At 38.2% G+C, this 14,156-nt stretch overlaps 1 protein-coding gene across 3 annotated transcripts in view; it reads right to left on the bottom strand.

Moving 5' to 3' along the window:
* Window positions 1-14,156, bottom strand: part of L3MBTL4 (L3MBTL histone methyl-lysine binding protein 4) — a 368,508-nt gene that overhangs the window by 192,693 nt on the left and 161,659 nt on the right. For all 3 annotated transcript variants that reach the window (XM_047090320.1, XM_047090321.1, XM_047090322.1), the window contains exon 11: window positions 8,310-8,424. In XM_047090320.1, the coding sequence (XP_046946276.1) occupies window positions 8,310-8,424 (115 nt within the window). The remainder of the gene's footprint in view (window positions 1-8,309; window positions 8,425-14,156) is intronic.

Below are 14,156 nucleotides of genomic sequence, written 5' to 3'. Positions count from 1 at the left end.
AAATAAATAAATAAATACATACATACATTTTGGAGTAGCATTGTGTGTATGTTGGGGGATGTTACAATTACAATTAATAATGATTTATCCAAACACATTTATAACAAAAAAGCAAGCACAGCAGTAAATGAATATCCTGGCCAACTGGAGGTAGCCAATTCTCCCAAATTATAGGGATTCCCATTACCTTAAAAATGAATACAGAAAACGGGAATCTTGTAATATTGCCAAAAAAACAGGGAAGTCAAACTTAAGAAATTTTGATAACTGAAGGTATTTTTTTTTTAATTTTTTTTTTCAACGTTTATTTATTTTTGGGACAGAGAGAGACAGAGCATGAACGGGGGAGGGGCAGAGAGAGAGGGAGACACAGAATGGGAAACAGGCTCCAGGCTCCGTCCGAGCCGTCAGCCCAGAGCCTGACTCGGGGCTCGAACTCCCGGACCGCGAGATCGTGACCTGGCTGAAGTCGGACGCTTAACCGACTGCGCCACCCAGGCGCCCCTGAAGGTATTTTTTAAAAGCCACATCAAGAGAGGTGAGAGGAGCAACGAAGTGGTCCAGTCAGGATCCACACTCCCAGCACAACAGCCCACAAGCAGGAAGGATATGAAAAACACAGAGATCCTCCTGAGGAGCAAAAGGTTCAAGTCCCCATCAGGCACCCCATGTCCTGAGGACCCACACCAGGACGAAGAGCCCCCATAATGTCTGGCTTTGCAAATCAACAAAGCTTAACTCTAGGAAAGCCAGAGAACTCTAGGAAACAAAGACTCTACTCTTAAAGGGCAGGCGCACAAGCACACTGAGTCTGAGACACAGCATAGAGGCAGCCCTTTAAGAAGCACCTGAACCATAATCTCCATCATAATGGAGACTTACTGACTCAGTCTAGGACATTTGCCAGAGGGGCAGGGATCTGTAGGAACTTTCTGGAGGAAAAGAAGCACGGGGGGGGGGGGGGCACCATTTTTCTTACCCTCCTTCTACCATGGTGACTGAGAGCTGGCAAGTGCCATTTCTGATGCTGTCCATCAACCCTGCCAACACTAGTCATCCTGTCCTGGTGATCCTCTGCAGGTCTGCTCTGCCCAACATGCCCCTCCAAACCAGCTCCCCCTGCCACATTGGCAGGCAGCCTCAACTGGGTTTGGCACTCCCCCAAAGTGGTTCCTGCCCCCACTGCACCCAGCAGGTGGCCTTAGCTGGGACCAGCATCACCAAAAGAAACTCCCAGGGGGCTCCTGGGTGGCTCAGTCAGCTGGGTGTTTGACTCTTGATTTCAGCTTAGGTCATGATCTCACAGTTTATGGGATCGAACTACGTGTTGGGCTCTCTGCCGACAGCGTGAAGCCTGCTTGGGATTTTCTCTCTCTCTCTCTGTCCTTCCCCTACTAGCATGCTCTGGCTCTCTCTCTCTCTCTCTCTCAAAATAAATAAACTGAAAAGAAGTAACATTGATATAAATTTTTAAAAATTTAAAAAATAAAAGCAACTCCCAGAAAAGGGTACACCAGAACCAGAATCAAACCAGGAAATGCAGAGGTGTTCCCCTACAGCAGCTCCAGCCCTGATGCACCTGGTGAGCAGTCATAGCCTGGACTGATGCACCTCAAAATGGCTCCCACCCTCACGGGATGGGGGTATGTATCTACAACAGTCACACCCCAGACACAAGAGAAGACACATGCAGCCCACAAAGGCGACACCCTGGGAACCTCGTTCTGGTGAGCAGAGAGGATTGTGCTTCTGAGCCCTACAGGACACCTTCTATATACAGCCACTTTTTTAAGACTGGGAGACACACTGACCTACCAAATATACAGAAATGAACACAGATTGGCAGGCAAAATGAGGAGACAGACAGAGAGAGAGAGAGAGAGAGAGAGAGATGTTCCAAGTCAAAGAACAAGACAAAAATCTCAAAAAAAAAAAAAAAAAGGAATTAAATGAAACAGGTATAAGCAATCTACCTGATAAAGAGTTCAAAGTCATGGACATAAAGATCCCACACTTGAAAACAGAGTAGATGAAAACAATTAGAACTTCAAAGAAGATATAGAAAATATAAAAACGAATCGATTAGAGCTGAAGAATACAATAACTAAAGTGAAAATTACATGAGATGGAATCAACATCGAATTAGAGGATACTGCCAAATGGATCAGCAATCTGGAAGACAGGGTAGTGGGAATCACCCAAGCAGAACAGCTAAAAGAAAAAAGAATTAAAAAAAATAAGAAGAGGGGCGCCTGGGTGGCGCAGTCGGTTAAGCGTCCGACTTCAGCCAGGTCACGATCTCGCGGTCAGTGAGTTGGAGCCCCGCGTCGGGCTCTGGGCTGACGGCTCGGAGCCTGGAGCCTATTTCCGATTCTGTGTCTCCCTCTCTCTCTGACCCTCCCCCGTTCATGCTCTGTCTCTCTCTGTCCCAAAAATAAATAAACGTTGAAAAAAAAAAAAACATTCTTAAAAAAAAAATAAGAAGAGTTAAGGGATCTTTGTAACAACAAATTAATGTTCACATTATAGGGGTCGCAGAAGGAGAAGAGAGAGAAAAGGGGGTGGAAAACCTACTTGAGGAAATGAGAGCTGAGGGATGTCTGGGTGACTTGGCTGGTTGAGCATCCGACTCTTGATTTCAGCTCAAGTCATGGTTTCATGGTTTGTGAGTTTAAGCCCCATGTCAACCTACAGCTCAGAGCCTGCTTGGGATTTTGTCTCCCTCTCTCTCTGCCCCTCTCCACTTGTGCTCATGCACTTTCTCTCTCCCTCTCTCTCTCTCTCTCTCTCTGTCTCAAAAATAAATAAATAAATGTTAAAAAAAAGAAATAATAGCCGAAATCTTCCCTAACCTGGGGAAGGAAAGAGACACCCAGGTCCAAGAAGCACAAAGGAACCCAAGGAGGCCCACACCAAGACACATAGTAACTAAAGAGGCAAAAATTAAAATTAAAGAGATGATCAACTAATTACATAGAAGAGAACACCCATTAGACTATCAGCTGATTTTTCAGCAGAAACTTTTCAGGCCAGAGGGAATGGCAGGATATAGTTAAACTGAAAGGGAAAAACCAACAACCAAGAATACTCTACCTAGCGAGGTTACCATTCAGAACTGAGGACAGGGAAAGCATTTCCCAAACAAACAAAAGTTAAAGAAGTACATCCCCACTAAAGCTCCATACAAGAACCGTTTAAAAGGACTTATTCAAGCAGAAAATAAAAGGTCATAAATAGAAGAAAATTGTTAAAGAAAAATTTGCAGTGAGAAAAGAAAATATAGTAAAGGTAATGGATCAAACACTTATAAAGATACCATGGAGGTTAAAAGACAAAAGTAGTGAAATAAACTATATCTACAATAATTAGTTGAGGGATATACAAAATAAAAAGATATAAAATATGTCAAAAACAAAACATAACAGAGAGGAGTAAAAATGTAGAATGTGTTCAAATTTAAGTGATCATCAACTTAAAATAGACTTCTGTATACACAGGGTATTATAATATGAACCTCATGGTAACCACAAAACAAAAACCTATAATACATACACATGCAAAAGAGAGAGAGAGAGAGAGAGAGAGAGAGAGAGAGAGAGAGAGAAGACGTTCCTGAGTGGCTCAGTTAGTTGAGCATTTGACTCTTGATTTTGGCTCAGGTCATGATCCCAGGGATGTGGGATCAAGCCCTTTGTCAGGCTCTGTGCTGAGCATGAAGCCTGCTTGAGATTCTCTCCCTCTCTCTCTCACTCTCACTCTCACTCTTTCTCTCTCTCTCCCCCTCTGTCCCTCTTCCCAACTCTCTCTGTCTCAAATAAAAATAAATAAATAAATAAATAAATATCCAAATATAACACTAATAAAAATCATCAAACCACAAGGGAAAAGAGCAAGAAAGGAACAGAGAAGAAATACAAAGACAACCAGAACACAATTACTGAAATAGCAGTAGGTACATACCTATCAATAATTACTTTAAATGGACTAAACGCCCAAACAGAAGGCAAAGGGTGGCTAAATGTACCAATAAAACTCACATGACCCATCTATATGCTGCCTATAAGAGACTTAGTTCAGACCTAAAAAACACAGACTGAAAGTGAAGGAATGGAAAAAGATAGTCCACGCAAATGGAAATTAAAAGAAAGCAGGGGTAGCAATACCCCCTGTCATATAACAGAGAAAATACACTTTAAAATAAAGATCATGACAATAGACAAATAGCGCATTACATAGTAATAAAGGGATAAATCCAACAAAAGTCTGTAACAATTGTAAACATGTATGCACCCAACATAGAATTACCTAAATATATAAAGCAAATATTAACAGACATAAAGGGAGAAATTGACAATAATACAATAATAGTAGGAAACTTCCATACCCCATTTACATCAGTGGATATATCATACAGACAGAAAATCAATATGGAAACAGTGGCCCTAAACAACACATTAGATCACATAGACCTAATAGATATATTCAGAACATCCCATCCCCAAACAGCAGAATGTACGATCTTTTCAATTGCAGATGGAACATTCTCTAGAATAAACCACATGTGGGGCGCCTGGGTGGTTCAGTCAGTTTGGCTTCTGACTTCAGCTCAGGTCATGATCTCACAGCTGGTGGGTTCGAACCCTGCGTCAGGCTCTGTGCTGACAGCTTGGAGCCTGGGGCCTGCTTCGGATTCTGTGTCTCCCTCTCTCTCTCTGGCCCTCCCCTCTCATGCTCTGTCTCTCTCTCTCAAAAAATAAATAAACATTTTAAAAAACTTAAAAAAAAAGAATAAACCACATGTTAGGTCACAAAACAAGTCTCAATAAATTTAAGAAGACTGAAATCATATGAAGCATTTTTCCAAACACTAGAAATCAATTACAAGGGGAAAAAAACTATACATGTAGACCTAAATATAAGACCCGAAATCATGCAAATTGTACAAAACATGGGCAATAAACTGCTAAACACGGGTCTTAAGCAATAATTGTTTTGGATTTGTCTCCTCAGATAAGGGCAACCAAAACAAAAATAAACAAATGAAATTGCACCTACCTAAAAAGCTTCTGCATGGGGAGGGAAACCATCAACACAATGAAGACAACCTACCGAATGGGAGAAGATATATGCCAACAGTACATCCAATAAGGGGTTAATATCCGAAATATATTTAACAAAATTCACACAACCTACACCAAAACCCCCAAACAAATCCAATTAAAAAATGGGCAGAAAACCTCAATAGATATTTTCCCAAAGAAGACATCCAGATGGCCAACAGACACATGAAAAGATGTTTAATATCACTAGTCATCAGGGAAATGCAAATCGAAACCACAATGAGATAATATCTCACACTAGCCAAAATGGCTAGTATCAAGAATACATGAAATAGCCAGTGCCGGTGAGGTTGTAGAGAAAAGGGAGTCCTTGTGCACTCCTGGTGGGAACATAAACTGGTGCAGCCACTATGGAAAAAGTATGGAGGTTCCTCAAAAAACTAAAAATAGAACTACCATATCAGCCTGCATTTCCACTTCTAAGTATTTATCTGAAGAAAACAAAACGTTAACTCAAAAAGTGATATGTGCTCCTATGTTTATTGCAGCATTATGTACAGTAGTCAAGATATGGAAGCAGCCCAAGTGCCCATTAACAGATGAATAAAGAAGATGTGGCACATATATATAAAGTGGAATATTACTCACTCATAAAAAGATTGAAATCTTGCCATTTGCAACAACAGGGACCTAGAACATATTATGCTGAATTAAATAAGTCAGAGAAAAAATAAATACCACACAATTGCACTCACGTGTGGAATCTAAACAAACAAAACTAAACAGAAACAGACTCATAAATACAGAGAAAAAACTGATGGTTGCTAAGGGGGAAGGGATTGGAGGGTGGGTGAAATAAGTAAAGAGGATTAAGAGGTACAAATTTCTAGTTATAAAACAGGTCATGAGGATATCAAGTACAGCATAGGGAATATAGTCAATAATACTTTAATAACTTTGTATGGTGACAGATGGTGACTACACTTACAATGATCACTCTGTAGTGTATATAAATGTCAAATCACTACAATGTATACATGTGTCAACTATAATTAATGTAAATAAATGTAAGTAAATAAATGAATAGAAAGAAAGAGAAAGGAGGGAGGGAGAGAGGGAGAGAGAGAGGGAGGGAGGGAGAGAGGAGGGAAGGAAGGAAGGAAGGAAGGAAGGAAGGAAGGAAGGAAGGAAGGAATGAAAACATTTGGAAAACTCTAATCACATTAATTTTAGCACAATTTCAGGTTTTGTAATCCTTAATAAATCACATAATTTCATGTAAAAATGATAATCTATAGACTGTGATATCATTTCCTGACAGCAGCCAGCACCAATTCAGGACATACTTTGGGGCTAGGTAGTTTTTAAAGTATTGTGTGCATTTATCTCATTTATCATTATACATTTTTGAGATAGGCACATAATATTATTATCTCCATTTCCTAGATGAGGAAACAGGCATAGACAGTCAGTCACACAGCTATGTGAGCAGTAAAACTGAGATTCAAATCCAAGCACTCTGACTCCAGGTTCCACATTTCTAACTGGTAGACTATATTGCCTCTAGAACTTGAATTTTGAGATCTTAGGCTTTTCAGGAGGATGTATGCAACTCACTACCTAGCAGTCTGCAAGTCACTGAACTATGATGAGAGATCAAATGCAATGGACCTGGGAGGGAGCAGGCAGGGGTCAGAGATAGATTTTGGAGAAATTAAGTTAGAGGATCAATAAGACTTGGTGACTGATTGTACATGGGGTGTGGGGTGTAGGAAGGGTTGGGGGGGCAAGTCCAGAATGACTCTGCTTAAGAAGTAGGAACTTTGAAAGCTAGTAGGAACTATAGTAGAAAAGCAAGATTTTTGGCTTGGGATGGAGTTCAGTTTGATCCATAGATTTTGGGATATTTATGAGACACTCAGTTTGAGAAGCTGGTTAAGCAGTTTGACAAGGGAGCAGGTAATGGATGGGATGGAGTGGAGTCAAGAGAGGGTGTCCCTGTCCCTGGAATGCTGACCCATTCCTACTTACACTGAGACCATTCCTACTTGAGAAAGTTACTGTGTGAGGGATAGATGTGTGCACGTCCATGTGGGAAAAAGGGGGAGGTTAACATAAAATGAGAAACATCTCCCTGACATACTGGGATGTGAAATCATGGAGAGTTAAAAGTGGAATCAGAAAACACACACACACACACACACACACACACACACACAGAGCACAAATCCTAACACTTTCCCCCCAACATAGAACTGACCATGGTCTCTGGGTTTTACATTCTGTATGTACAGACTCCACACTTGCTAACACACTCTAAGTTAAGTAAGGACCTGCACCTTCTTAACTTTGTAGTTTTTGAAGCACCCAGCACAACGTAAAGATGTCATGTTAGCAAGTCAGGAACGCTTCTCACTTCTATAAGTTCAGGAATTCTTCTCACTCCTATAAGTTAAGGAACTACTTCAAAGATGCAATTAGTCCTTGAGGTTCTAGCATCATGGGGCTGGCTCAATATAAGACAACCTCATTAACAGAATAATACGCTCGCCGTTATCCCAAGAAACCAACAGAAAAACACCAGAAGCAGTGAGGGAACAAAACAAACAAAAGAATGGAGAGCCTGCACATGTGTCTGGAACCAGCTATTAGTCATGTCAGCCTCATCTGGTAGAAAGAACCCTTCAGACAAAAGAATGAGATATTTTGGTTCAAGGTTCATTAAAATTTAGAGTGGTTAATTTCCTCTTTAACTTTAAGTAGCCAGAAAGAAAGAAATAATGAAAATACCAATATAACAGAGGACTTTTTTCAACTAATTTTTTTAATTGCTGAAATTTAAAATATCTATTTTTTCTAAAACTTTTTGAAATATAATCTATAAAAGAAAATTAAGATGGGATGTTTAAAAAAAAAATCAAAATGCACGTCAGCTAAAATCAATGGCCCAAGTTCGATGGATTTGGACTGGGTTAAGTTTCCCAAACTAAAATGTAGACAATAAAGATTCTCCTAGACAACACTATCAAAATAATTCCTTTATTATTATTATAACTTTTTAAAAATATAAAGCACACTCTTTTGAGGCTTAATTATGAATAATTACAGCATAGCTGTAGCACTGATTAGTCAATTCACCTATCTGATATTTAGTTTTAAAATACTTATAATGACAGGAAAAAGAACAGCATTAAGGTAGGAATTCAGGCTAAGTATTTAAAAATCAACAACAAAGAATAAAATACTTACGATATGGTACTTCCAGGGGATGCCCTGTTATGTCACACCATCCAATCGGGTGGATGTCAGGGCTGTCTGCATCCATCCAGTAGTCATATTTGTGGTCCCAGCCATCAAAATGAACCTGTTGAGTAATTAGCATTTAGTAATTAGTATTTCACTCTGTCTGCATCAAAATATTAGAAATCAGACCTGTGAAATTGAGATTGAAATTGTAACAATTATACATTACAGCTGAAACAATACTTAAAATGTGCCATCAAAGGGCATTCTAATCTAACCACTAAAGACTATTGTAGTACCAATTTTTCTGAGAAATTAAAGAAGTTGGTAAACAAGAAAATCTGTTAGAGATTGATCAGAATCTGAAGGGACAATACCAATCCATTTCCCCGGCTAAGTAATACTGTAATGCTGGTGGGAGGACACCTCTTCTACTGGATGCCTCTGAAAAATCATGTCAGACACAACAACTAGAGTCACCAATTTGACATAAGTACAAGGCTTACCCTATCGGGAAATGCATCGATTTTAGAGTGAAAGGAAGCAATAAGTTTCAAAATCCTGACAACCAAGGAGAGATGGAGCCATTGAAACAATGGAGGCACAGGAGCAGATGAAATATGCTACTAAGACAGATTAATGGCTATCTTGAGAGCTGTAAAGGACAGTGTAAACTTTCAGTAAACCTGAGGAAGAGATATGGCTCAGGTCCAGAAATCCAGCAAATGGTTACCACTGTTTTGCATCTTATCTACAAAACACACATACACATACACATAATTCACATATACACATACATATAGGCCCAATAATAAAAAATAAAACTCAATTTCTGAAACAATAATCACATACTTATTTCTGAAACTTACAAAACACTATGTTTTAGAAGTTTCATATCAGAATGAACAAACCAAATTATTTGGGCACGCAAAAAGAATAAATTTCATAACCTTACTTACTCTCTTACATATTTTCTGTTTCTATTAATTAAGTGAGGAATCCCTTTTCAATGCAGAAAAAACCCACAATTTTTTGAAAATCAAAATTTGAATAAAAACAGCAAGATTGCTGGCATTATAATAAACTAACTGAAACATCAGTCTGTTATGCAAGACATAGGACCACAAAAAAAGAAAAAAAGGTAAAACTGTATCTAGGAAACAGTCCAATGCTTTTTTTTTCAAGATCCGTCTTTCTTATTTAGTGGTTCTCCAAGTTTGGTTCCCTGACCATCAGCATCACCATCACCTGGACACATGTTAGAAATGCAGATTGGCAGGCCCCAACTCAACCCACTGACTCAGACACTCTAAAGGACAGGGACTCACAATTTTTAAACAAGTCCTTTAGATGTATCTAATATATGCTGAAGTTTGAGAACCAACAATCTTAGGAATAACTTTCAAGAGAATATTTCTACCAAACTTAGGCTTCTGGCTGAGACAGAGTGCCCTTTCCCAGGAGTAACTATAAAACTGGACTGAATATATGAAGGGACTGTAGACACTGAACAATAGGCACCACAGCTATGTAATCCCTAAGTACACCTAGACGAACCCCAGATGTCAGCCTGTAGTCAATTTCCTGACAGCAGCACAGGGAGGAGAAACAGAGCAGTCATGCTGTGCTGAGGAGACACAGATGCAGTTCAGCACTGATGAAGCAGCTGGAAATCGGAGGACAGACACTAGAGAAAATAGAGCTACAGAGAAGGGGACGCCAGAAATCTCTGGGGGATTTTTGCACAACCTTGGTCAAGGGCTGGACTGTACATGTGCAAGGTGAGAGAAGGTGAAGTGAAGAAGAGAGCATCTGATACAGAGCTGAAAGTAAAATGAAGATAGCAGAGGTCACACACACCTGGAGAGTAGAGAGACCAGAGTGCAGACATCTTCAGAATTTGACCGAGACATGCAAAAAGGCCATAATTTTCTAATAAGAACCATGTCATAGAGTATTCTAGACCAGCCCTAAGAAAGGCCAAAATAAAACCTCAACAAGATTAAGAACAGCCATCAGTAATTAACTGACTGACAGAACAAACTCTACCCTTTTTAAAGGAAGACAAATGCTCCCAAATCTGAATGCTATATCATTCTTAATGTCCAACATAACATCAAAATTTATTAGACATGCAAATAAGCAGGTGAATGTGAGCCCTGCTCATTTTTTTAAAAAAGTAGTCAATAGAAAGAGACCCTGAGATGCCCCAGATGTTGTAATTAGTAGACATGAAGTTTTTAAGTACCTATTGAAATATGTTTAATAACTTAAAGGATAAATAGTCTTGATGAGGGAACAGATAGGGAGTCTCAGCAGGGAAATGGAAACCATAAGAGATAAACAAATGGAAATTCTAGAACTGAAAAAGCAAACTATTTTAAATAAAAATTTTCTGAATAGGCTTAACAGATTAGGGATGGCAGAAAAATGGGTAAGTGAACATGAAGACAGATTCATAGAAATTATTAATCTAAAGCACACAATAAAAAAATTTCAAAAATGAACAGAGGCTCAGGTACTTGTAATACAAAATCACCTGGTCTAACACATGCAATTTGGAGTCCATAATAAGAGGAGAGACAATAAAGCAGGGATAATGGTCAAACCAGACAAAAGTTGAAGAAATAACATCAACAAAATCTATTTTGGTCAAAAAAAAAAAAGCCAATTTACAAGCTTAACAAAAACAGCAAAACACAAGCATAATAAATACAAAGGAAATCGGAACTACACAAATCATAGGCAAGCCGCCAAAAATGAAAGACAGAAGAAAAAGTCTTGAAAGCAGCCACAGAAGTACAACACATTACATACAGGGAACCATGACAGGAATGTTAGCCAACTTCTCATCAGAAACAGAATAGACAAGAAGATAATGAAATGAGATCTTTAAAGCAGTGAGAAATTAAAAAAATATCAACCTAAGATTTTGTTTTACAAAAAAATTTCCCTCAAAAAGGAGTAAAATTAACTTTGAGATTAAAAAAACAAGAAAGTATTCACTTATAGATTTGCATTGCAAGAAATATTATAGAAAGTATTTCATAAGTATTATCAGATGGAACAACAGCAATTTTGAAAATAATGAACAAATTTGGAAGACCCACTCTGATTTCTATAATTACTATAAAGCCACAGTTATGATGACAGTGTTGTTTGGGCCTAAGCATAGGCAAATACATTATTAGAACAGAAAAGATTATGTCAATGGACTCACATCTACATAGTTAAATTGCTTTTCAATAGATGTAACAAGGCCATTCAATGGGGAAAGAGCAGTAATTTCAGCAAATGATACTGGATTAAGTGGATATCCACATATGAAAAAATCCAAACCAGTTGACTTCTATGTCACCTCCCACATACAAATTAATTCGAAATGGGCTATAAACCTAAACAACCTAATCAACTCAAGAATGAAACTTAAGATAAAATCTTCATGATATCGGGATACTCAAAGGTTTCTTAACACACAAGCAGCACTACCCATAAAGGAATAATTCTAGAAATTCATTTTTCATCATAATAAAAAACTTCTGCTCCTCAAAATCATCATTAATATAAAGGACAACCAAACCAAGAACATTTGTAATACATTTATCTGACAAAAGAAGTGGCAATCCAGTAAGTAATAGGCAAAACACTGGAGATACTTTACAGGAAAAAAAAAAGGTTCAATGAATGGTCAAAAACTAAATAAAAAATTGTTCAACTTCACTATTCATCAAAGAGATCACATTGAGACATACTACAAAGCCAACTGTATGACTTAAATGACAGACAACATCAATTACTGGTGAGGCTGTGGAGCTCCCAGAACATTCATACAATGTCACTGGGGCTGGAAAATAGGACAATTACTTTAGAAAATGTTTTGCTACTGTATTGTAGATTTCAGATGTTCCTACTCTGTGACTCCTGGCAATTCCATCCCAAAGAGATGAAAATATAAAGCTGTGTAAACAAGTGCTCCTTGCAGTTTCATTCAAAATGCCAAACCTGACAATGACCCAAATGCCCAACAACAGATGAATATCTATTGGAAAGCAAGGGTAGCATAGGCATGAGATGAACAGTAGTCACCAATAAAAAGGATAGACTGTTTCTACATGTACCAACATGCATCAACCAGACATCATGTAGAGAAAGAGGGAAGACACAAAACTACATGCAGTTGCTGTCAATGGGGGCTATTCTTATCTTTTACCATATTTATGTATTGCAATGTTTCAGCATTCTGGACACAGCCGAACTGCATAATACCGTCAGTACTCGAAGACTAAATATTCCAGTTGTGAAAGGCAAAAATAGCACTCTTTTTAAGACTGATGCCTGCTGCTCTGGATTTACCAACAGGAAGAAGTTTGTGTAAGTGTATATAACGCTGTGAAGAAGAAACAGAAAATTTCCTCAAACTTTAATATTTCTTCCTAATTTCAATGTCCTTTCTCTTTTAAGTTCGCAGTGCTACTTTTTCTATTTCAAAAGCAAGGGAACCACCTCTAAGCACAAACAAGACAGGCCAACCAGCAAGATCTTGTTACAAGGAGTTAGGTCTTTCTATTTCAGCTACTGTACCTGGACTTGGAAATCCTACTGTTGGAATTCAGGTTTATTACTAAAAAACTAAAATGACAGTATCTTTAACATTTTTTTTTCTGAAAGCAGATACAATGTTTTTATGTACTTTATTCAATGTTTTCCCTTATGTTCATTAATAAATATTAAATTACCCTTTCCGATGCTGCATATAATTACTTACAATGAAATCATGGGAATTAAAAAGAGCTCCTCCTAACCCAATGATGTGATGCTCCACTCCCCGACAAAGGCCATCTAAACATGGAAAATATAACCCAAATCTGACCCATATACATCTTTATGAAAGATATTTTCAAGTCTGTAGATCTTCATATCTCTGAAGTTGAAAACCCAATTTTAAAAATTGCAACCAGATGGTCAAGTTAATAAAGGAGACTGGCATCTTAAGAATATTTACAGAGTCCTTTCATAAAGGAAAGAATTATTTTGAAAACCAAATCATCTCCATTTCATATTTACGATTTTTAAATATTTGGGTTTGTATAAAGCTGAACAGAAATATGGACACTTCTCCCTCAGATTATGACAAACTGGAAAACAGAGGTCAGATAACTGAATCAAACACTGTCTCAAGCTCTTACCTTTAAATGGGTAGTGATACTTCCTGATGGTATTAACATCATCTGCATTAGTGATTAATGACTGGTAAGATAACTTGGACGCTTAAGAATTAGATCACCCTATTAAAAAACAAGGATACACTCCTGAGTGTAAATATAAAGCTGTTGATTGTCTGGACTGGCAAGGTCTTTCTTGCTTTGCCTTACCATTACTGTCCCTCAGCCCTGGAGCCTTGCCACTAGGCCTCAGCTGTCTTTGATGCCACCATGACTGTTAGCACCATGGCTTCCACCCTGTCAGACCTCAAAAGCCATCAGCGGAATGAGATGCATGGCAGTAATCATCACTCGTCGCTGTTCCTTAGGGCAGCTGGAAAATAAACTGTTATTTATCTAGGAACACTGGAGCTAAATTTAATGCTCAATCACAACGATTTTATTAGCCTAAGTGATATTATTATGCTTGTTTGCTTCTGCTATATGGTTTTTAAATTTGTAATTTCCACTTTAATGGGCTTACTGGATGTGTGTATTTTATTGTCAAAGGCTTCAAATCTATTTTAAAGGCTTATGGTGAACAAATTATAAGCACGTAGATGATGTTAATTTATTTAGAAAAAGGCTTCACTGTACCTGAACTCTTCTCCTTTAATTGAATACATGTTCAGATAACTAGACTTAACATTAA

The sequence above is a fragment of the Lynx rufus genome, unplaced genomic scaffold, assembly GCF_022079265.1.
Source record: "Lynx rufus isolate CCGP_SWC_20201006 ecotype Redwood Valley unplaced genomic scaffold, mLynRuf1.p SCAF_29, whole genome shotgun sequence".
Taxonomy (NCBI): domain Eukaryota; kingdom Metazoa; phylum Chordata; class Mammalia; order Carnivora; family Felidae; genus Lynx; species Lynx rufus.
The sequence above is the reverse complement of the archived record's forward strand: the minus strand, read 5'-3'. Positions and strand labels throughout refer to the sequence as shown.